The sequence below is a fragment of the Natator depressus genome, chromosome 2 (assembly GCF_965152275.1).
Source record: "Natator depressus isolate rNatDep1 chromosome 2, rNatDep2.hap1, whole genome shotgun sequence".
Lineage (NCBI taxonomy): Eukaryota > Metazoa > Chordata > Testudines > Cheloniidae > Natator > Natator depressus.
Window position 1 is genome coordinate 223,494,654 of NC_134235.1, and position 22,884 is coordinate 223,517,537.

The window sequence follows — 22,884 nt, forward strand, 5'->3', positions numbered from 1 at the left end:
GGCCAGTGAAAAGGAAGCCCTCCTGATTTTCCTCACCTGCAACAGTCTGTATTCACTACAGACATTACTATGCACCAGCCCTATTCTCTGTATTTTTTCTCAAAGATCATTCTAGCCTCTCTTTTTCTCTACTAACTCTGCCTCGCTCTTGTTCCCAGCATGTCCTTAAAACATCCCCTTCTGGTCATTCTCTCTCCCATATACTTGCTTCTTCATTACCTTCCAGAAAAGGTAAAAATTGAGGAAAATTATCTATGAAGCAAGTGCCATATCATAGAATCACAGAGATGTAGGACTGGAAGGGACTTCAATAGGTCATCTGTCCGGAAGCTCCCTCCCGCCTTCTAAAGGAGAGCAACAAAAACCATTAAACGTCTTGAAAACAAGACCTATTAGAAAAGATTGAAAAAACTGGGTCTGTTTAGTCTGGAAAAGAGAAGACTGGGCGAGGGGGAGCGGGGGGTAAACATGATAACAGTTTTCAAGTATGTAAAAGGTTGTTACAAGGAGGAGGGAGAAAAATTGTTTTCATTAACCTCTGAGGCTAGGACAAGAAGCAATGGGTTTAAATTGCAAGGGAGGTTTAAGTTGCATAATTGGAAAAACTTCCTGTCAGGGTAGTTAAGCATTGGAACAAATTACAGAGGAAGGTAGTGGAATCTACGTCACTGAAAGTTTTTAAGACAAACACCTGCCAGGGAGGGTTTACTTATTACATAGTCCGGCTCTGAGTGCAGAGGATCGGACTAGACGACCTCTCAAGGTCCCTTCCAGATTTTCAAGTCTCTGATTCCCGGAGCAGTGCAAGGTACTACAGTCCTTTGGGTCACAAGGTTGGTAGCCCCATACCGGACTGTCGGTGACACACCAGGATGAGGCAAAAGAAAAGGAGGACTTGTGGCACCTTAGAGACTAAACAAATTTATTTGAGCATAAGTTTTCGTGAGCTACAGCTCACTTCACCGGATGCACTGACGAGGCAGAGACCCAGTGTCATCCCCCACAGGGCTCAGCCAGCAGGCACACTGAAGACCCATGAGAAAGGGGCAGAGGAAAGCGGCCCCAGGGGGCGCAGCGCCATTACAGGGCGCAGGGCACCCAGTGCAGTGGGCTCTCCCTGCGCTACTGCTACGCCAGGGGGCCACATGAAGTGCGAGACCGCTGCAGGGGACAGGGAGCCCGTGGCTGGCTGCGGCCGGTGACGCCCGGCCTTGGCGGCTGCCCAAGCACGTCACCGGCCGGGCTCCTCCGCAGCCCCTGCCCGGGGGCCTCAGCTGAGGGGCGGGCGCGCGGGCTGGGGAAGCCAAGCCCCGGGCCGGGAAGGCGGAGCAGAAGGTCGGCGGGCTGGGTCGCGTCGGAGGCCCCGCGGGGGTAAGCGGCGGCGGAGGGTGAGCGCACCCCAGGGAGCAGGGTCCACGGGCGGCCCCGGTGTCTGCGGGCCCGGCCCGCACAAAGTCCCGGCCCCGGCGCTGTGGCCGCCCGCAGCCCGCCACAGCCCCGCCGGGCAGCAAGGGGGTCGGCCCGGGACAGCTTCGCCCGCCGTGGGGGCGGGAGCCGCTGCTGCGGCCCGCACCCGGGGGGTTCCGGTGTCAGGGGCCTTGCGGCGGCCAGAGCCACCCTGTCGGGCGGGGCGTTTCTTGGCGCCTCTCGCTGCCGCCCCAGCCTGGCTGCGGTCCCCTCCTGCAGGTTCCGCTGCCCTGCTCCGAGCAGAGCCGCTGGTGGGAGCCGGGCCATGGTCTGTCATTCGCCTTCGCTGGGGCGGCGTGTAAATCCGGCTCGGCACACGCCTGAGCTCGCTTGCTGTTTAAAAAGTCCCCCCCACAAATGGTGTGAGCGAGGCAGTAAATTAGCCCTCTTGTTCCGCCCCACACAGTGAGTCGGTAGCCAAACGGAGGTTAGTAATCGGGAGTTTGATTCCCACTCCTGTGCTTGGACCACAGCCTGCAGAGTAATGGTTCCCTGCGTGAAGTGGATTAATATGTATGGGGTTCAGTGTCATGCTTTGAAACACTGTAGTAGTAGCACCCATCCCTCTACCTGTGGGGAGGAAGCTAAGGAGGACAAAGAAGGACTGGGTATGTCAGATAGGCTAACAGGAAATACCTCTCATTCTGGCGTAAGAAGGTGCCTGCCAGTTGGACTTTCCCCAAGAGACAGGCCATTTAGAGGAAGTAGTGAACCATGCTGGGAGCACACAGAAGGATTGGAAATGTCTAGAGCAGGAGAAGCCAAACACGCATACCAAAACCATTCGGCCAGGTGAGACTCAAAGGAGAGACACAGCTCTGTTGGGAGTGGAGTACATGGGTGTTTGAGGAAATGAAAAGAGTACTAACTGCAACCTGGGAGTTGGCATATGTGAGTACCCCCTGCCCAGGAAATCAATGACAGTGGGGTGGTAGCACAGTGTTGTGGCAGAATGAGAAATGGTGGTTGAATTATTGCCAAACCAATAAGAGGTAATTGCTGCACTATGTGATCAAAGTGACTCACTGTCCTTAAAAAAGAAAAGGAGGACTTGTGGCATCTTAGACACTAACAAATTTATTTAAGCATAAGCTTTCGTGAGCTACAGCTCACTTCATTGGATTCATTCTTAGTGTTTTGACACTTTGGTACTCATGCAGCACTGGCCAGCTAAGCATCAGGAAGGAACATCTCCTCTCTAGTACGTATTCAGCTTTGGCACAGAGAAGTAGATAGTTTTTACAACCTAGACTTCCTGGTTGACAGCCTGGGCAAGGCATCACTGCTAATGGTCAATGCTGTCATAAGGTTTGCACGGCCATTATTTTATGAGGGGTTTAATTCTAGAACCCCAGAGCAGTTAAATTACAGTCACCATTCCTGCTGTGGCTCCCATGTGGAGATGGCAAGCCAGGGAGCAGAGGTGGGTCCCGTTAAATAGCCTGGAACTTTAAAAAAAAAAATCACAATATTGCAAGTGTGTGTGTCTAGACCATTAAATGGATAGTGTAGCATCTGGTAGCTCCCAGCTTCCCACAGTGGTGAGGGCATCTCCCAACTTTCCTGTAGAAGGTTACTTTGGAAACAGAAGACAGTTCTTCAGAGTCCCAAGGACTCTGCAGTGGAGGTGATCAGTAATGGCTACATTATAATGTGCAACCCTTATTGACATGCATGGCTATCAACATAGGTAAGTAAGCCATCTCAGTGGGGAGCTCTGCTAAGGAGGGCTGGGCCTAGTTGGTACATGAATGCAAGCTCTTAAAGGAAACCTTAGGTGTTATGGGAAGTAGTGTTCTTCCTCTTTTATTAGGGCTAACTAAATGAATATCCCAGCATGGTTTTAGGGCAGTCTGCTGTTGAAGATATCATCTTTTGGATAGAAGCAAGGTTCTGACCATTTGTGGTCATTAAAGATTCTCATGGTACCTCTTGCAAGAGGAGGGATCTTAGCCTTGGCTGAATTTCTGTTGGACAATTGTATTCTGCCTATCTAAACTTACCCCAGTAGTTTGTTACATATGGCATACTTCACTTTCTGTCCTCGTCTGTTCTCTGGTGTTAAAAAGTTAAAGCCTTCTGCCTTTGGGGGTGGCTGTATTGGAGTGATGGGTGACGTGATCCCTGTAATATGCGTTTTTGTATTATTCTGTCAGGTACTTTGGGATCATTGAATTAAAGATACTATATAAATGTCCGTTGTTGTTGTTGTTATTATTATTATTAATGCCTTTCTTGCATTTGGGGATTTAAACAGGCATAATGTTCTCCCTAGTGTCACCATTGTCATATTCACTTTTGTTGTTATAATAAGAGATGGCAATAATGGCATTCAGATGCTTAATTACATTTCATAAAGGAGACCAGTGCTAATTTATAACAAAATTTAGTGCATCATGCAACAGAAATTAGCATTACTGCTTCCTTCGTTGTTAACAATCAATTTCCAGACCTGTTGAGGCACTTGCTCATAAGGTACCTAAAACCAGAGTACACTGGAGGTACAGAATACTGAGTGAGTACTGTACTATTAGGGGATTGGTGTCTGTAGACTGCATGAGTATTTTTTTCTCCCTTGATTTAGGACTAAGATGGTGTCCATACAGTAGGGCAAGATCAAATACCAGTCAGAACACAAGGTAGGTATTTTGTAGTCTAAGAGGGGCAGGTTTTATTATCAGTTGATTCCAGATGTGGGAGGGCAGGGGGGGTCTAACAGAGTCCCACCTCTTCAGGGTTAAAGAGAGGGAAAAAAGATTCCCCACTTTTCCTTGCTCATAGTTTAAAGCTCAGCCAAATCTCAAGAGATAAGCATGTGAAAAATCACTCCTCCTAATGTTACTCCCACATTTCAATCCCATTGGGAGTTTAAGACATAGGGCTTGTCTACACGGGCAGCGATCAATCTATCTGGGGTCGATTTATTGTGTCTAGTATAGATGCAATAAATCGTCCACCGATCGCTCTAGCAGCAACTCCGGTACACCACCTCAAAGAAAAGCCAAGGGGAAATCGACGGGAGAATGTCTCCCGTCGACACATCGCAGTGAAGATACCGCTGTAAGTAGATCTAAGTACGTAGACTTCAGCTACGTTATTCATGTAGCTGAAGTTGCGTAACTTAGATCAGTCCCTCCTGTAGTGTAGACTAGCCCATAGGGTGGCATTTCTCAACCAGCTTCTCTGGAGAAAGTGGACCAAAGAACCAAGCTGTTTCCTGGTCTCAGCCCTGCTGAGGACTTATAAGTACTGTGACTTCCCACTTCTGCTTTTTCAGCATTTGATCCCTTATATGGAAGTATAAGGAGAGGGTCCTTTCAATTTCCCCAGCTGTTTCTGTTCTCTCCCGAGTATCTCTGCAGTGACTCAGAGGTTCTCAGGACAAATTTTTTGGTGGCCTCAGAGTGCAGCCACCAACTCTTGCTGGTGGCCGCTCTCACACTTCTTCCTAAAATACTTAATTAGCTTTAGGAAAAACAAATAAATATGCATATATACGTCCAAATCATTGTAATTTATTTATTGCTATTAAGTCTGTTGTGAAAAGTAATATTAACAAGCATACAAGTATCGCTTTTCACAGCAGATTTACTCAGGCCTGTCAAGCCTGGGGACAAATTAAGCCCTGGGTGGGGGGTGGCAGTGGGGCCCAAGGGCAATAGGGGTGGGGGAGATAGTTGGGGGCTGGAGCCCGAAGCCCTGTGGCCAGAGTCTGCTGCCCCGCTGCCCCGCCACCCCAGGATTGAAGCCCAAAGCCTGAACCCCACCGCCTCTGTGAACTTGGGAAACTCACCAGTTGCCTGGTTCTCCAGCATTGTGTCCCAGGTGTCTCCACAGGGGGAGCAGGGCCCAACCGCTGCTGGTGGCCTCTGCAGTCAACACCAAGGCAGTGTATCCAGGAGCAACAGGGAGGGGCTGCTACTTTGCACCCCTCCCACCCCCCCATAACATCCCAAGAGGCTGTGGCTGCAAGCGGTGGCTGCTTTTGAGAAATGCTGGACTAGAGACAGCTGAGACTGTATTCTAAAATGAAAGGCAGTTAACTGTTTTCTTGCCATGGTCTGTACACCCTATGACAGATGGGAAGCTAAAAACTCTCCACCATCAATTCAAACTCTGATGTAGATCTTGACAGCTGTAATCTTCCCTTACTGAAAGAGGTGGCTAAATGTTATTCAGGTAGGCCTGGAGAGCAAGAGATTCTAAAGAACCTTAGTCTGTCACAGAAAGTTAATACTGCCTAGGACACAGAGGTTGTGCTACTGTACTCTTGGAAAAATACTTGCCTGTGTCATGAGATGCTCAATTCTTAACTTACCTTTTTTCCCCCCCTCATTTTCTTCCTGTCTCAAAGTTTTGGCCACCATGTTCTTCTGTATTGCTTTCCTTTTCCGTCTTGGAGCTTGGGTGTCCTAGCAAAGTGCAGTAACCTCCAGTGATATGAAACTAAGGAGTAATAGTAAGTTTCCTTGGCCAGTTCTTGCATGAGTCCTGATGGATCATGGATTCAACAATAACTGGAAAGAGGCCTAAAGACATGGCAAAGCAGCTGGCAGCCTGATCAGGCCAGCCTCTTGTTGTTTAGAAGCAGTGGTATTAATTGTTTATTATTATTATTACTATTTATATTCCTGGTGCACCAATCAAGGTTACGGAACCAGTACCAGGGCATTGTACAAGCGTGGGAAGGTAGAAGTGATCCTTTCCCAGACAGAGCTTAAAACCTAAGGCCCAGATTTGGCAAGCTGTTCCATGTTGGTGAACCTCTGCACCTGTGTGGATCCCTATTGACAGTAATAGAGCTATGCACAGACACAGAGGCATCCTCATGTGAAACAGCTTACAGGATTAGGGTATAAGAAAGTGAATAGTCATAGAATGGTAGAACTGGAAGGGATCTGGAAAGGTCATCTAGTCCAGTCCCCTGCACTCAGGGCAGGACTAAGGATTAGCTAGACCATCCCTGACAGGGTGTTTGTCTAATCTGCTCTTTAAAATCTCCAATGATGGAGATTCCACATCCTCCCTAGGCAATTTATTCCAGTGCTTAATCACCCAGACAGTTAGGACGTTTTTTCCTAGTGTCCTGCCTAAACTGCCGTTGTTGCAATTTAAGCCCATTGCTTCTTGTCCTAGCCTCAGACGTTGAGGAGAACAATTTTTCTTCCTCCTCCTTTTAACAACCTTTGATGTACTTGAAAACTGTTATCATGTCCCCTCTCAGTCTTCTCTTCTCCAGACTAAACAAACCCAGTTTTTTCAATCTTCCCTCATAGGTCATGTTTTCTAGACCTTTAATCATTTTTGTTGCTCTTCTCTGGACTTTCTCTAGTTTGTCCACATCTTTCCTGTGAAATGTGGCACCCAGAGCTGGACACAGTACTCCAGTTGGGGCCTAATCAGCACAGAGTAGAGCAGAAAAATTACTTCTTGTGTCTTGCTTACATCACTCCTGTTAATACATCCCCAAATGATGTCTGCTTTTTTTGCAACAGTGTTACATTGTTGACTCTCATTTGGCTTGTGATCTACTATGACCTCCAGATTGCTTTCCGCAGTACTCACTCGTAGGCAGTCATTTCCCATTTTGTATGCGTGCAACTGATTGTTCCTTCCTAAGTGGAGTTTGCATTTGTCATTAGTGAGTTTCTTCCTATTTGCTTCAGACCATTTCTCCAGTTTGTCCAGATCATTTTGAATTTTAATCCTATCCTCCATGCACTTGCAACCCCTCCCAGCTTGGTATCATCCACAAACTTTATAAGTGTACTTTCTCTGCTATTATCTACATCACTGATGAAGATATTGACCAGAACTGGACCCAGAACTGATCCTTGTGGGACCCCACTTGATATGCCTTTCCAGCTTGACTGAACCAACGTTAACAACTCTCTGGAAAGGGTTTTCCATCCAATTATGCACCCACCCTATAATAGCTCTATCTAGGTAGTATTTCCCTAGTTTCTTTATGAGAAGCTTATGCAAGACAGTATCAAAAGCCTTACTAAGGTTAAGATATACCAATCTACCGTTTTCCCCCCATCCACAAGTTTGTTACCCTTTCAAAGAAAGTGATTAGGTTGTTTTGGCACAATTTGTTCTTGACAAATCCATGCTGACTGTTAGTTATCACCGTATTATCTTCTAGGTGTTTGCAAATTGATTTGCTTAATTATTTGCGCCATTATCTTTCCGGGTATTGAAGTTAAGCTGACTGATGTGTAATTCCCCTGGTCTATAATAATAATAATGTAGACAATTTTTTTAAAAGGTAGCTTTGTAATTACATTAGTAAATATCTTCTATCCCCATCTACCCTCTCAACTTATCTGTTGGCTGATTTCTTGTTGAAGCAGAACTGGGTCTTGAGAAGGGAAATGGAAGCCACATGCCTAATGTGACCATGGCGAATCAGGTCAGAAACAATCCACTAGCTCTGTCCACATGGCCATGAAGTCTTTTTTTTTTAAATGGATGGTGAACCTTTCCAGTGGAAATCATGTAGAGTAGGAATTTCTCTGTAGCGAGAGAGAAACATGTAGAGCTGTGACACTGCTGCACTAGGCAGTGGGACCACTATTGCATACCTGTCAACATACTTTGTGGTAAGAGCTCCATAAGTATTTCTTTGATAACTGGGAAATAAAAATTCCATCCTAGATCAGATCACTTTATCCACCCCATCACCTTTATTGATTTTGGCCCCATTACATGTTCTGAAGATCAAGAAACCCTGAAAATATTAGAGCCATGACCTGTTAAATGGCTCTGTGCCCCTTCTGGCTGATAAAAAGCTGTGAAGATCAAGTACACCAACCATTAACAGAAATACTCAATGTCTCCTTCAGAGAAGTACATCTGCCAAACTCCTTGAAAAAATGCAGTTCACCCCGGCCTCAAGAAGCCAAACCTTGTCCCTGAAGACTTCTCCAGTAACTGTCCCATCTCCAACCTCTCAATTCATGGACAAAGTAACTGAGAAAATAGTAACCATCTGTCAAGGTTCCTTCCCCACTCTGAACTCTAGGGTACAGATGTGGGGACCTGCATGAAAACCCCCTAAGCTTATTTTTACCAGCTTAGGTTAAAACTTCCCCAAGGTACAAACTATTTTACCTTTTGCCCTTGGACCTTATTGCTGCCACCACCAAGCATCTAACAAATATATAACCTGGAAGGAGCCTGCTTGGAAACGTCTTCCCCCCCCCAAACCCTACACCCCTTTTCCTGGGGAAGGCTTGATAAAAATCCTCACCAATTTGCAAAGGTGAGCACAGACCCAAACCCTTGGATCTCAAAAACAATGAAAAAGCAATCAGGTTCTTAAAAGAAGAATTTTATTTGAAGAAAAAAGTAAAAGAATCACCTCTATAAAATCAAGATGGTAAATACCTTACAGGGTAATCAGATTCAAAACATAGAGAATCCCTCTAGGCAAAACCTTAAGTTACAAAAAGACACAAAAACAGGAATATACATTTCATTCAGCACAGCTTATTTTATCAGCCATTTAAACAAAACAGAATCTGACTCATATCTAGCTAGATTACTTACTAAGTTCTAAGACTCCATTCCTTTTCTGTTCCCGGCAAAAGCATCACACAGACAGAGCGAGCCTTTGTTTCTCCCCACTCCAGCTTTGAAAGTATCTTGTCTCCTCATTGGTCATTTTGGTCAGGTGCCAGCGAGGTTATCCTAGCTTCTTAACCCTTTACAGGTGAAAGGGCTTTTCCTCTGGCCAGGAGGGATTTTAAAGGTGTTTACCCTTCCCTTTGTATTTATGACACCATCAAGCTCCACTGTCAGCCAACATGCCAGATGCCTGCTACCAAGGGTTCAGATCAAGGTACAACATAGTGGTGCTAAAAGACAACCTTCTTCTGGCTGTAAACATGGGCTGCTGAACTTATCTGCAGCCTTTGACAAAGTGTACCCTAAGGTGTTATTAACATGCCTACATGACATAGCAGTTGTAGATGGCCCAACACAATATTGGCTCCAGTTATTCCTCTCCAGCAGAGCTCAGGGAGTGGTGGTGGATAACTGCTCCTTTTCTCCAAAAGGATCCAATAGCATGCTTCTCTGTGCTGTTACATTTTACTTGTATAGTTTCCTACAGCAAGGGTGGGCTGCATAATTTGTTTACACACACACGATATTTTTAAAAGTGCCAGTAACACAGAGAGAACAAATGGTATTACAAAACTGCTGCTTGGTGTTAGCGCTAACTAGTATGCATCTCTCTTAAATTCCTGAAATCTATTAGGTTAATTTATGATTCATATATTGAATGTTTCTATATGTTTAGGCTTCTCCCTGTTCCACTGAAATCATTAGGTGCAGGATCGGATCTTTAAAGCATTTGCCTCTATTTGTAAATAAATACGTAACCTGTGTTACGTCACATTTCTTGTGTTTGTATGATTATGTAAGGAAAGATTCTATTATAATGCTCATGGTGGAACAAGGCAACCCTTAGTTCCAAAACAGAAAGTGAATTAATCTTTTTTAAAATGTAACAAATAGCTACTGAGCCATGCCTATTAGATTTCATGCATTTTCTGTCACAGCAATCTGGATTTAGTGTTATAATCTCACATTGTAATGTAATGACAATAAAATGATTTCCGTGCAAGTCTAGAGAGACTCCGTGCTAGTCCTGTTAAAATGTGCTTACTAAGTCAAAACGATTGCAAGCATGTGGAGACTATGTTTATGTAATTATTATGTTTTAGCAATATGAGATTATCACAGGAAACAAGCAATTCCAGTTTAGGGAGACTGCTCATTACAAGACTATTATAATGACACAATGACAGAAGTGCACGTTCCAGATGGGAAAACAACAAAGGGCCAAATCTTGCCATTGGCATTCAGGCAAAATGTTTGTTGAACTCAATGGAGGCTTTGCCTGGGTAAGGACTGCAGGACTTATTCCTGGTCTTTTTACCAGTGGGTCCCATAGCACTCAGTCATACCTCTAGGAACAATAACAACTGCGCTAGTGTTTAGTAGCAGGCTAAATGTGAGGATGATATTTTGTGCACTTTACAGTTGATCGTTGTAAAGATTCACCTAGAGTTACTATAATAAACTCTAGTAGCTATTTCAAGACGATAATGAAAAACTGCAGTCCTTAGTTGCACAGACTCATTGGTTTTTTAGAGAAACAATAGTTGCTCTATCAAAATGTGTACACACTCATTTAATTTCAGAGACCGTCATTTCTGTGTTTATACAGAAGCACGATAGGGTTCTGGCCCATGACTAGGGCTCTCAGGTGCTACCGTAGTACAAAGAATAATTTCAAAACAGTTTTTAGAAATTCCAATGGTTGTTTCAATATCTCCAGACCAGAGCTTGCCTCTTCTCTCTTTCTCTCAGTGGGAGTGGACATTTTACTGGTGCTTTCTGGAAGCAAGTTAGGGTTCAGGAAATGCAGCCTGCCATTGGCACATGTAGGAAGTGCACATTCAAGTCCTATTATTTTAGCGGCTATACTAGTAACTAGTTGTATTTTTAGAAAAGACTAGCGCTAACCTAATAATTTTGGCAAAGCTCTGATTCATTCATTTCTTGTGCCTGCTCCCTCAGTTTGATGAGTTGGCAGCTTCCTGCAAAATTTGATTTTAAAAATTCTTCTTTTTCATTCTATTTAACACAACTTGTTTCTTTAGTGATTTACTCTTCTAATTAGTGGTAGCGATTTGAATGATATTATGCAGTAGTTTTCCTTCAAAAATTCAGTGGTCTCTACACTGAAGCACAAATGCGGTTTCTAGCTCTGTACTCGGCAGATCCATGGAAGCTGGGATGGGGAAGGAATCCTTTACTTCAGACTTCAGATCAGCATTTAAGTTGTTCCATGGCTGTTAGTGCAGCCTCAAAGAGGCACTTAGGAGTTATTTGAATTTTTAGATCTATTTCCTTCCTCAACTCCTCTTTGAACGAGGGGTCAGGGAATGGAAGTGTCTCTGTTTGTCTTTGAGGACTCCATCCATTGTAGGGGATGGGGAGCCCAGGGAGTGTCCTCTAGTCTTATTATCTAGGTTGGGAAAACCTACAATGAATTGATTCAGAGTGGTAGCCGTGTTAGTCTGTATCAGCAAAAACAACAAGGAGTCCTTAGAAACTAACAAATTTATTTGGGCATAAGCTTTCGTGGGCTAGAACCCACTTCATCAGATGCAGGAAGTGGAAAACACAGGAGCAGATATAAATACATGAAAAGATGGGAGTTGCCTTACCAAGTGTGAGGTCAGTCTAACGAGACAATTCAATTAACAGCAGGATACCAAGAGAGGAAAAATAACTTTTATAGTGGTAATGAGAGTGGCCCATTTCAAACAGTAGGGGGAAATTAGTATGGGGGAAATTAGGTTTAGGTTTTGTAATGACCCAACCACTCCCAGTCTTTATTCAGGCCTAATTTGATGGTGTCCAGTTTGCAAATTTAATTCCAGTTCTGCAATTTCATGTTGGAGTCTGTTTCTGAAGTATTTTTGTTGAAGAATTGCCATTTTTAGGTCTGTTATTGAGTGACCAGGGAGATTGAAGTGATCTTGGACAAGTCGCTTAAAATGTGAATTTTTCACTTAGTGAAAATGTGTAAAGTAATTATAGAGCCTCAGACAAAAGGTGCGATAGATCTCTTGTATCTCTTTTAGGTTTGCATATATGCAGTAATACAGAATCTTAAAAGTCAACAGATTAATCCCTGCTACAAGAAGAATCCAACATTGGAGCAGATAATTCTAGGCTTTGTCTGGCAGAAATCACCAGACAGCACCCATAGGCTATAAGTGGATCACACACATAAACATGGGTCTTCACAGAGGTCAGGCCAGATTAGTGGAGATTAATCTAAGGTATCTGTGCCAGAAAGGAATTAGTAGCAAACTCATCTTGAAAAATCTACATACATATCAAAATAGCTGTCTGAAATCAAGCAGAAAGCTTGATTCAATGAGAATGGCTTTTGTTGAGTAATATATTATAACAGGAGTAAAAATAAAATAGAAAAATGTAGAAAAAATAGGAAAATACCACACTAATTGTTAATTACCAATATCTAGTTTTACCATGAGAGCTGCTTTTTCCATTATACTCAGGGCCAGCCTTATGGGTGCACAACCACCTGGGGTGCCATGGTCAAGAGGCAAGGAGTGGGGTGGACCTGGGGTGCAAGGCTGCGGAAGGGAGCTTGGGGCAGTGCGCGGGGAGGGAGCAGGGGGGTGTGGGAAGCCCAGGGAGGCAGCAGAGGCCAGAGGGGATGGATGGGGAGGCAGCAGGGGAGATGGGAGGAGGGGTTCAGGGAGGCAGCAGGCACCAGAGGCGATAGGGTCGGGGCCAGGGACGATGTGGGAGCCTGCAGGAGCCTGGGGATGGGGGGGCGGGACCAGGGGAGGCAAAAGGAGCCAGGGGCAATGTGGGTGGGGGAGAGCCTGGGGAGGCAGCGGGGACCAGGGATGCCAAAATACAAGTTCGCCCAGGGCACTATTTTCCCTAAGGCCAGCCCTGATTACATTATAATTACTTATTCAAACATTTATAAAAGGTAGTTTCATCAGGCTTAAAAGTGCATTTTGAAAAGAGGCTGTGCAGAAAAAATTATTTGAAAGTATGGTTTTATATGAGTGTAAATACCACTGGTTATGGTGCCAGAAGAGGACTAAATATTTAAGACAATCATCTCACTCTCTTTGCCTGGACTGTAGGAATGACAAGAATGACTCAGATCATTGAATCTTTTCCAAAATAGTGGGCTGGTCTACAGAACACCAACTCTAATCAAGAACATTCGATTAATGATGAGGTCAGACAACCTGATTTTAATCACAGCCAACCACAGTTACTGAAAGAGAAAGGTGTTTTGCTTTTAATGATTCACACAAGTGCAGTCCCCTTCGAAATCTTACCCTAGGTGACTTTATTTGACAAATACCAGCTCATTATATTAATAAATTAGGAGTCTGTTTTAGGAAAGCGACTCTTCCTGTTCAGTCGCAAACAAGTCAACACAATGACCCACCAGGAGCACTATTATTGTAATCCCGTGTTATGGAAATGTCCCCAAGTAATGTTTTATATTAAGTCTACCATATACAGCACAACCACTTCTGCTGGCATTTACTCTTTAAATCCATAGCAGAACAGTCCTTTCTAATTGGGATTTTCATACAGTGTCTTCTTACACACAGGACACACAAATATAGTAAAGCAACCATATCTGTCTCTTAAGGCTGGCCAAGTTTCATAACTAGGTTAACCACAGTCACTGAAAACTCTTTACTACACACTGTCCGTTTCTAATCTGTAGAAACTGGTATTTTATGTTTAGATTGGAACACTATGGATAGCTCTTTGTCACTATGAAATGGTGCTACTCATAGTACTGTCGTACTTTGTTTAGCTCTAAAGATCAGAGATCTAGACATTATTAACCCCGTTCATATCTAGGGCTCAGTGCCCTTTTGACTTTGTTCTTCTGTCTCATTAACAGATAGAAAGTTAAACATAAAAAAATCTGCTCTTAGGGCTTTACCAGTAACAGACCCGTGTTTATGATATAATTCACTGAAAGGGAGACAGAAAGGGAAAGACCTCTCTCTTTAATCAATAATGTGTGCTCCAGTTAGTCCTATCCTTTGGACATAATTAAACATGTATTTTGTTTCATAACTCATGATTTTGTTTGACTAGGAATTATAACTACATATCCTCAAGCCTTTGCAGCTAGCATAAGGCAGATCTAACTTGAACTGGGTAGTCAGCCTTGTTTAGTGTTAATATGGGAAGTAAACGTAAGAAGAGAGGGAGAGAGAGAGAGAGATGCTGCTAATTCTAACCTGTAGAGATTCAGGCTACATTTTTACAGATTGGAAACCTTTGACGTGGTCCAGTTGTAGGTAGTAGCGTTAAAGAATATCATACTAACTGCCCATTTAATGGCTAAAAGGTATAACATAACATTGTTTAATCCAAATTAGCTGAAGAAAAAAAATATTGTAGGTTAAGCCATATAAAAGAAATGCTAGTCTAATCACCTCAGATAAAAATATTTTCCCAGTGAGGCTTGGGAGAAGTAGAATTGGATCTGAATTTCTGCTGTAGGAATTCCTGCTGTTCAGGAGCCAAATTCCACTCTCAGTTACACTAATGTAAATCCAGAGGAACTGCAATGGAGTTATTCCACATTTACACCAGTGTAACTGAGATCAGAATTTGACCTCAGGTTACTAAAATAGGTGGAGATTTGCGCCCCCCCCCCCCCCCAAATCCACACACAGTAGGGCAAACAAGGTGTCCAAATATAGGCAAATTCCTGGGCATGGAAAGAGTATATTCAATCTTGGAGGATAATGATTTTTTTTAAATGGAAAGTATCAGGCAAGTAATATTCAGCCTTGATGCCAAGTATGTTCAGCTGGTGGCTCAAGCTGACAAAATGTGACAGATGCTGGGGAGCAGAGAATCCTAAATGAACATACAGTGGTTGCTATTAAAAAGGAAACATTTGCCTTAATGGGATATTGTGTTATCACAATAAATTGTGATTTTTTTTAATTGTAATGAGAATTTTTTACATTGTAAATATCTTGATATAAATGTAACTTTGAATTTAGCTTTATTTCTAATGCCAACCACCATACTAGAAATGACAATCAAAGAGCAAGGGGACTAGGACACAAGGGTTGGAACTAACAAATAGTGTCAGACAGTGACATGACAGGGTGCTAAATACAGTAGAAATGCTGCTGGTGTACTGGATGGCTCAGGGGGATGAATAATGGAAATGTCACCTTTCTCCTCTAGTGCAACTAGTGGATTCCATCACAACTCCAAAACTCCTTCCACACGTCGGGTGCCAAAAGCCCCAACTGCCTCCTGCCTAATTGACAGAACCTCCAGCTTTTCCCCTGACAACTTCTATAATGCTGCTGCTTTTTGTTAATGTGAAAATCTGCACCACACTGAAAACTGAAAGTGTGTGAACAGTTTTAAATAATTGATGTTAACGAGAAAACAAACATAGTTGTGCCAATTGCATTATTCATTTCCCTACGTAATCTGATAAAAATTTCCATTCTGGAATGTATTTGGATCTGCCATTGAATTTCCAGCCTACTGTAGAATCCAGGGGGCCTTCCCGTAGAATTCAGGTCCAACTTTCTGCCAGTTACACAGGCCCTTGCCTAAAGTGTCTCAGAACACCAGAAAGGTTTTGGCAAATATTTGGTGAAATTCACAGCCACAGAAGGGTCTGGAGGGATTGGACTAATGAAGAAACAGTGAAAGAACTGGGCCAAATGGAGCTACAATAACTGCTCTGGGAGTGATCCCAGTAAGAGTGACCATGGGGAGGATAACTGGGAGTAACGGTTCAAAAGGAAAATGTAGGCTGAATATCAGGGAAAATTCCCTGCTAGTGAAGTCTGCTAAACTGTGGGACAGTTTCCCACAAGGGAGTAAAGGAAACTCCATCTTAAAACTAGACTGGACAAAGTGTTTGAAAATATATCATAAGGAACAATCTACATTGGCATTGGGAGTGAAATTCCTATATTTTAATAGGAGCTTTGTTGCTTTTTATACAACTTTTTTTATGTTTTATTTCCCTTCCTCTTTTCTAGCAAATGCTTGTTTAGAATCTGGGTTCTTTCCTTATAAAATAAAGAAGAAAAATGCCTTCCCTGAGTGGGAAAGTGCAGACCGTGTTGGGCCTTGTGGAGCCAAGTCAGCTTGGCTGCACCATGACCCATGAACACTTGTCAATGAACTACAGCTGCTGTTATGTCCCGCCTTCTTCAGGCCAAGAAGCTTTGTCTGATGGGCCCATTGAGATGAAGAACTTGTTTTGGATTAAACAGAATCCCTACAGCCATAAAGAGAACCTTCTTCTGTATCAGGAAACAGATGCTGTAAAGGAAGAGCTATTACATTATAAGGCAGCAGGTGGTGGGACTATAGTGGAAAACACAACCATGGGTATCAGCCGAGATGTAAAGACTTTAAAGAAGCTTGCTGAGGAAACCGGGGTCCACATTATTGCCGGTGCTGGGTTTTATGTGCATGCCACTCATTCTTCCGAGACACAAGCTATGTCAGTGGAGCAAGTAAGTACTAACAAGTAAATAGTAAAATAGTGCCCTACTGATAATGTACAGATGACAGGAAATCAGTGACAGGTCAAGCACAACTTGACAAAAACCTAAATATACTCTTCTTGAAAACCTGTGCAAACAATGATAATTGTGTTTATGTAAATTGTATTTGCACCCAGTATTGCCACTCTGATCTGTCAGCATTTCTATTTTCTTTTAGGGGTTTATTATGACCTAACATGTGACTACATGTGTACAGCATCCTGGCAAAGCTGTGAAAATTTCTTTTTACAAAATATTGGGATGGAAATAGACTAATGTCCACCTACTTTCCTTGTCCCTCTTTTCAGCTAATCCATCCCAACTAAACACCCAAAAGGTTTTAAAAAAGAAAGTAAATAAACAATTGTGGCACTAACAAGCTATTTGCAAACCATCCCTCTGTTCACTCTGCCTGTAGGTTATATCATTTTCCCCTACCCTTTGTCTGACTAAGGTCTTTGGAGCGGGGACCACCTCTGTTTGTACATCCCTAGGACACAGGGTCCTGAGCATGGCTGGGATCCCTATAGTACCATAATAAATATCCACTCAGCTGTTCTTAAGCTGATATGATGAAGGGAAAGGGGAACTTTTCAAGGCAGAAGAGAACTGAGCAGCCCAAAGAGTGTGAATGTACTGATCTGAGCTGAAACTAAAAACATCTGCTATATTTACAAAACAGTAAAATTAATTTTAAAAGCACAGAGATAGATACTCAGCAGGTGTTAACTGACATACTTCCACTGAGGTTAGCATCATTGACCTTAATGATTTAGGTCAACTGAGGAGCAGCCCAAAATTGTTCGCACTGGTGCTATTTCTCAAAAGTATACATGAGTTTCTTAGTTAGCCATCCAGAATAGGTGGGCCAATTTGAATGGATCCATAGGGTAAAAGTTCTCTAACTGTGGTCCATGGACCACTGGTGACTTACAGAGCACAGTGTGTGCAGTGTTGGTGAAGCTATGTTGGTCCCAGGATATTAGAGACAAGGTGGGTGAGGTATTATCTTGTACTGAACCAACTTGTGTTAGTGAGAGAGACAAGCTTTCAAGCTGTTCTTAAGAATGCAGCGTAGTCTGCAGTCCATTCCATCAGTGCTTAATCCAGTCCAGGCTGTTGACAGGTACCTGGTTGAATGTAGATGTCTGCAGCAATTGACCAATGAAAAATGATCAATGATTCCATAGATACATTGATATGGACATTGTGGTCTATCTTTTTGTTAGGATTCAGCTAAATAAATGGAAAGTTTTGACATTAGTATTAGTTAAACAAGGGAGGAATTTAGTGTCTCCAGCAATCCACGCCATGATTGCTTAAACTGGACAAGATTTAGGTAAGCCCCATGTTGGGAACATTGCAACACAAATGGTATTCTTCAGACTGCCATAAGGAATTCTAAGAACTGTATTCTGTTGCACGTTATCCATTCTTGTTAACTGCTCAGTTGTATGCATGAATTGGAAGGTTTAAAATTACAGTGCAGAAGTATTGGGGCAGATGCTCAGCTAGTCTCAGTTGTCATAGCTTTATTAACTTCAGTTTACACCAGCTGAGGATCGACCCCATTGTGTTGTGTGTCCATGTCCGGGAGAGAGAATGAGTAAGAATGAATGACAGATTCACTTGACATGGAGTTTGTTTGCTGATGTTCTAGTTTTAAGGTACAATAACTCCTCACTTAACGTTGTAGTTATGTTCCTGAAAAATACTACTTTAAGTGAAATGATGTTAAGCGAATCCAATTTCCCCATAAGAACTAATGTAAAGGGGGGGGTTAGGTTCCAGGGAAATTTTTTTCACCAGACAAAAGACTATATTATATATATATATATATGTATACACAGTATAAGTTTTAATTTAATTTAATACTGTACACAGCAATGATGATTGTGAAGTTTGGTTGAGGTGGTGAAGTCAGCGAGTGGAAGAGGGTGGAATATTTCCCAGGGAATGCCTTACTGCTAAATGATGAACTAGAACTCAGCTGAGCCATCGAGGGTTAACACATTGTTGTTAATGTAGCCTCATAGTCTACAAGGCAGCACTAATGGAGGGAGGGGAGACAGCATGGCAGACAGAGACACACACCCTGTGTGTGGGAGAGAGAGAGAGATGGGCATTGCCCCTTTAAGTATGCTGACCGCACTCTAAGTACACTGCCTTTTTAGATCAGGAAGTTGAGATAGCAGCTGCTGCCTGCAAGCTCCCTCTGTCCTGAGCCCTGTCATGAGTTCCCCCCCCCCCACACTTTATGGAGATAGGGTAAGCGGGTGGCAGGGGGGAGGGGGACACCCTGATATTAGCTTCCCCTCTGCCCCCCTCCCATGCCTCCCAGGAAGCAGGAGGCTCCCGGGAGCAGCTCCAAGGCAGAGGGCAGGAACAGCACATGGCAGTGGGGGGAGGAACAGCTGGACTGCCAGCAATTGATAGCCTGCTGGGTGGCTGCCACACAGGGAGCTTAGGGGAGCTGGGAGCTGATAGGGGGGCTGCCGGTCCACTCTGGTTCCAAGCCCCCAGCAGCTGGCTGCAAGGGGCTGCTCTTTCTGCAAGCAGTGGACAAAGCAGGCGGCTGCCAAACGACAGACGTTAGAAGGGAGCATTGCACAACTTTAAAGGAGCATGTTCCCTAATTGATCAGCAATAACCAGGACAACTTTAAGTGAGGAGTTACTCTACTAGCTTCTAGGTTAATACAGCCTTGCCAGACCTTTTTCTCTCCTTGTTTACTTTATTGTTAGTGTGCCCTGAAATCATGATTCCATTTTAAACATTTAGGGCCAGATATTTAAAAGGTCCTCAACCTCGGTTTTGCACACACAAATGTGTGCCTGTTTTTGTGGGGGCAAATAATGGCATCAAGAAGTTTAACTGCCTGACCATATTTGCAGGTGTCTACGTGCCATCATCTGTCCCTGTAGAATTAAAGGCTGCTTTAAAAAAAATTCACGCTGAAAGATTGTTGGCCAAATTTTATTCTTGGTTACAATTCAGAAGTCAGTGAAATTACTTCAGATTTACTCTGGCATATCTGAGAGCAGGATTTGGCCTGATGGTTCTGCCTCAAGTCTTGACAACTAGAATCTTCCCTAAACTTTAAAAAAATTTACAGTTTTGTCCCTTCTCTACCGATGGTAATTATTCACTTTCACCTTGAGGCTGTGTTTAAACACAGGAGTTGCATAGGTTTAACTTTAATCAGTGTAAAACCTGATTTAGGGCTTTTCTATGCAGTTGTTCCTATTTAACTATATCAGTTTAAAAGCATTAGCTTCTTGGATAGATATAGTTAAATTGTTACAAATATTGGGTGTAGACCAGCCCTTAATTAAGCCAATGCAAGCTTTTGTGTGGACGCTCTGGTATTGGTTTAAACCTGGCTTATATTGGTTTAGCTTGCACTTGGCACAAGGTACACTCTTGTAAGCCAAGCTTAAACCAGTGTAAGAGTGTGTACACACAAAGCTGGATATATTTGTCTAAACAGATTTAAAAATCACACCATTAGTTAGACTCCGTGCAACTTCATGTGTAGACCAGAGATGATACTTTGCAAAATAAAGTATCATTAACGAAAGGATTTCCTTTTTATTTTTGTTAGCTTACAGACATTATCGTCAACGAGATCCTCCGAGGAGCTGATGGAACAGACATCAAGTGTGGTGTTGTAGGAGAAATTGGCTGCTCATGGCCTCTGACTGAGAGTGAAAACAAAGTACTGCAGGCAACAGCGCATGCTCAGTCACAGCTGGGCTGCCCCATTATAATCCATCCTGGCAGGAATAGCGATGCCCCTTTCCAGAGTTGTCGCATTCTGCAGGAGGCTGGGGCTGATATCTCAAAAACAGTCATGTCTCACCTTGACAGGTAACCTAATAGGCTACCATGGTATCATATGTCTATGGTTTTTCTGGATGTGCTGTCTGGAGATAGTGGAATTTCTGGACTGGGTTTATCCAGTGATCAGATATCACCACTAACCACAAAGCAATGCTGCTTGTAATTTCAAGAATACAATAATGCGTATGCTTGCAAAATCCAAGAGGTTGTGGATCAGGCTTCTAGTCTACAAGCAATCTTGACCAAGATTTTAAAAAGTCAGATCCTGTGTCGATACAAAGACACCTGAATAAGTGGCCTGGTTTTCAAGAGTGCTGGACATTCAGCAAGTCCCACTGATTTCAGTGGGAGCTCCTGGGTGTTCATCCCTTTTAAAAATCAGGTTGCCCTCCAAGGACCCAATCCAGAGCTCATTGATGCCAATGGAAAGACTTTCATTGACTCCATTAGACTCTGGATCAGACCCCAAACCAGGTTCTTTAGACTCTGCAACCAATTTAAAGCAATACAGCTGAAAAAATCCCAGTTAGATTTTAGATAGGTCCTGTCTTATTACAGAGAGAGAGATGTTAGCCCCCTTTAAAACAAAAACAGAAGCACAACACAGACAGGGCGGGGAAGAGATAGTATCCTGCTCCTTGAATTGAGAAGCGCAGTCCATTTGGCGCACAGTAGGTTTATGTGACCTTGTGTAGCTGGCAATCATTTGGCAAGTGTCCAAGTATTGATTAATGTGGCTAGCTGCTGAAAAATGGAAACTATTTGTGGTCAGATGACTCTCAGCAATTCAATTGTTTGTCCCCATCAAGGGTGTAATATAGACATAAATTATACCCAATTCTGTTACATTTATTGAAGATTCCTGTCAACTAAATGTTCCACAATGTTGCAATTCAAGTACAGGTTGTTTGTATTGTGACAAAGTTCCTCCTCTGCCTTGGTGCGTCTTGCGCTTTTTGGCGGATTTGCTCACCTCAGAGATTCACAGCAGCCCTCAGTTTGGCCACTTCTGCTAGAGGCTCAAACCTGTCATTCACTCAGCTAACCTCATCACTGGCCAGCATGGGGGAAATGGAGAACAATCTCCACAGTCTCTGTTGTCCCACCTAGTGGGTCGGGGACAGGCCAGATCCCTTTCCAAATTAGACCTTCCCTTCTGGCGTTGCTCACAAACCAGGTCAACTCCTCCTGTGTCGGATCAGGGGGAACCCGGGCCTGCCCTCTACACTGGGTTCCAGCCCAGGGCCCTGTGGATAGCAGCTGTCTAAGTCTCCTGTATCAGCTGCGTGACAGCTACAGCTACAAACTACAACTCCCTGGGCTACTTCCCCATGGCCTCCCCCCAGCACCTTCTTTATCCTCACCACAGGATCTTCCTCCTGAAGCCTGATCATGCTTGTACACCTCAGTCCTCCAGCACCACACCTTCTTACTCCTTGCACACCCTCCATTAACTGACAGGAGGTCCTTTTTAAAACCAGGTGTCCTGATTAGTCTGCCTGCCATAATTGATTCTAGTATGTTCTTAATTGGCTCCAGGTGTCTTAATTAGCTTGCCTGTCTTAATTGGTTCTAGCAGGTTCCTGATTGCTCTAGCACAGCCCTTGCTCTGGTCACTCAGGGAACAGAAAACTATACATCCAGTGGCCAGTATATTTGCCTTCTACCAGACTCCTGTACCCCACTGGTCTGGGTCTGTCACAGTATATATACCAGAGCCCCAAATTATTCATCTACATTTTGGGTACATTTTATTAATTTTTAAAATAATATTTTAATGCTATACAAATAAATAAAATAATCAATTATATACATCACACAATCTCTCTTCATGTATTAATATGTGGTTAATCGTCTGTAGACTTATTTCTTGGACTTCCTAAAAAAGATATTAACCCTCTAATCTGTAGATACAAGAGTGCTCAGCACCTTGCATTGGCAGTGCCAGGGACTTTTGTAACCACTTCGATAGAACATAGCAAATTGTTTTTAAACATAGTGCTTGCGTCTCCTCTCACTTATATTGGTGTGAATCAGACGTGATTCCATTGAATTGAACAGAGTTACACTGGTGAAAAAAACAACAACAGTATAAGCAAGAGGAGAATCAGGGCCACAAAGTTCTAAGTGCAGCATCAGCTGAATAGCCATTGATATAACTCATGACATGTTCTGATATTTATTGTGTCATTACATTTCACACTTGGAGATGGGCTCTCACTGGAACACAGGATCTGAATGACCTTGAACTTTGAAGTACAGCTCAGGATCTAGAAGTGAATTTAGCATCTTAGGCCCATATCTATACTGGAGTATCCAGATCCCCTAAATTTAGAAGTTTGCATGTAGATTTAAACTTCATGCCTGTCTTTATTCAACACATAACAGTACTATTTAGATGTCGGAACAGACTATCATGGATAACTCT

The 22,884-nt window shown here is 43.3% G+C and overlaps 1 protein-coding gene across 12 annotated transcripts in view; it reads left to right on the forward strand.

The window, feature by feature from the left end:
- Positions 1-698: 698 nt before the first annotated feature.
- The window catches only part of PTER (phosphotriesterase related), a 34,815-nt gene continuing 12,629 nt past the window's right edge, over positions 699-22,884 (forward strand). Inside the window, exons 1-4 of one of the 12 annotated variants that reach the window (XM_074946005.1) lie at positions 751-808; positions 4,052-4,106; positions 16,279-16,583; positions 20,218-20,483. In XM_074946005.1, the coding sequence (XP_074802106.1) occupies positions 16,311-16,583; positions 20,218-20,483 (539 nt within the window). In that variant the 5' untranslated portion in view covers positions 751-808; positions 4,052-4,106; positions 16,279-16,310. Of the gene's footprint in view, positions 834-1,203; positions 1,389-1,825; positions 2,260-4,051; positions 4,107-16,100; positions 16,584-20,217; positions 20,484-22,884 lie in introns of those variants that run through there. The other 11 variants (XM_074946003.1, XM_074945998.1, XM_074946004.1 and 8 more) reach the window with 11 other exon arrangements.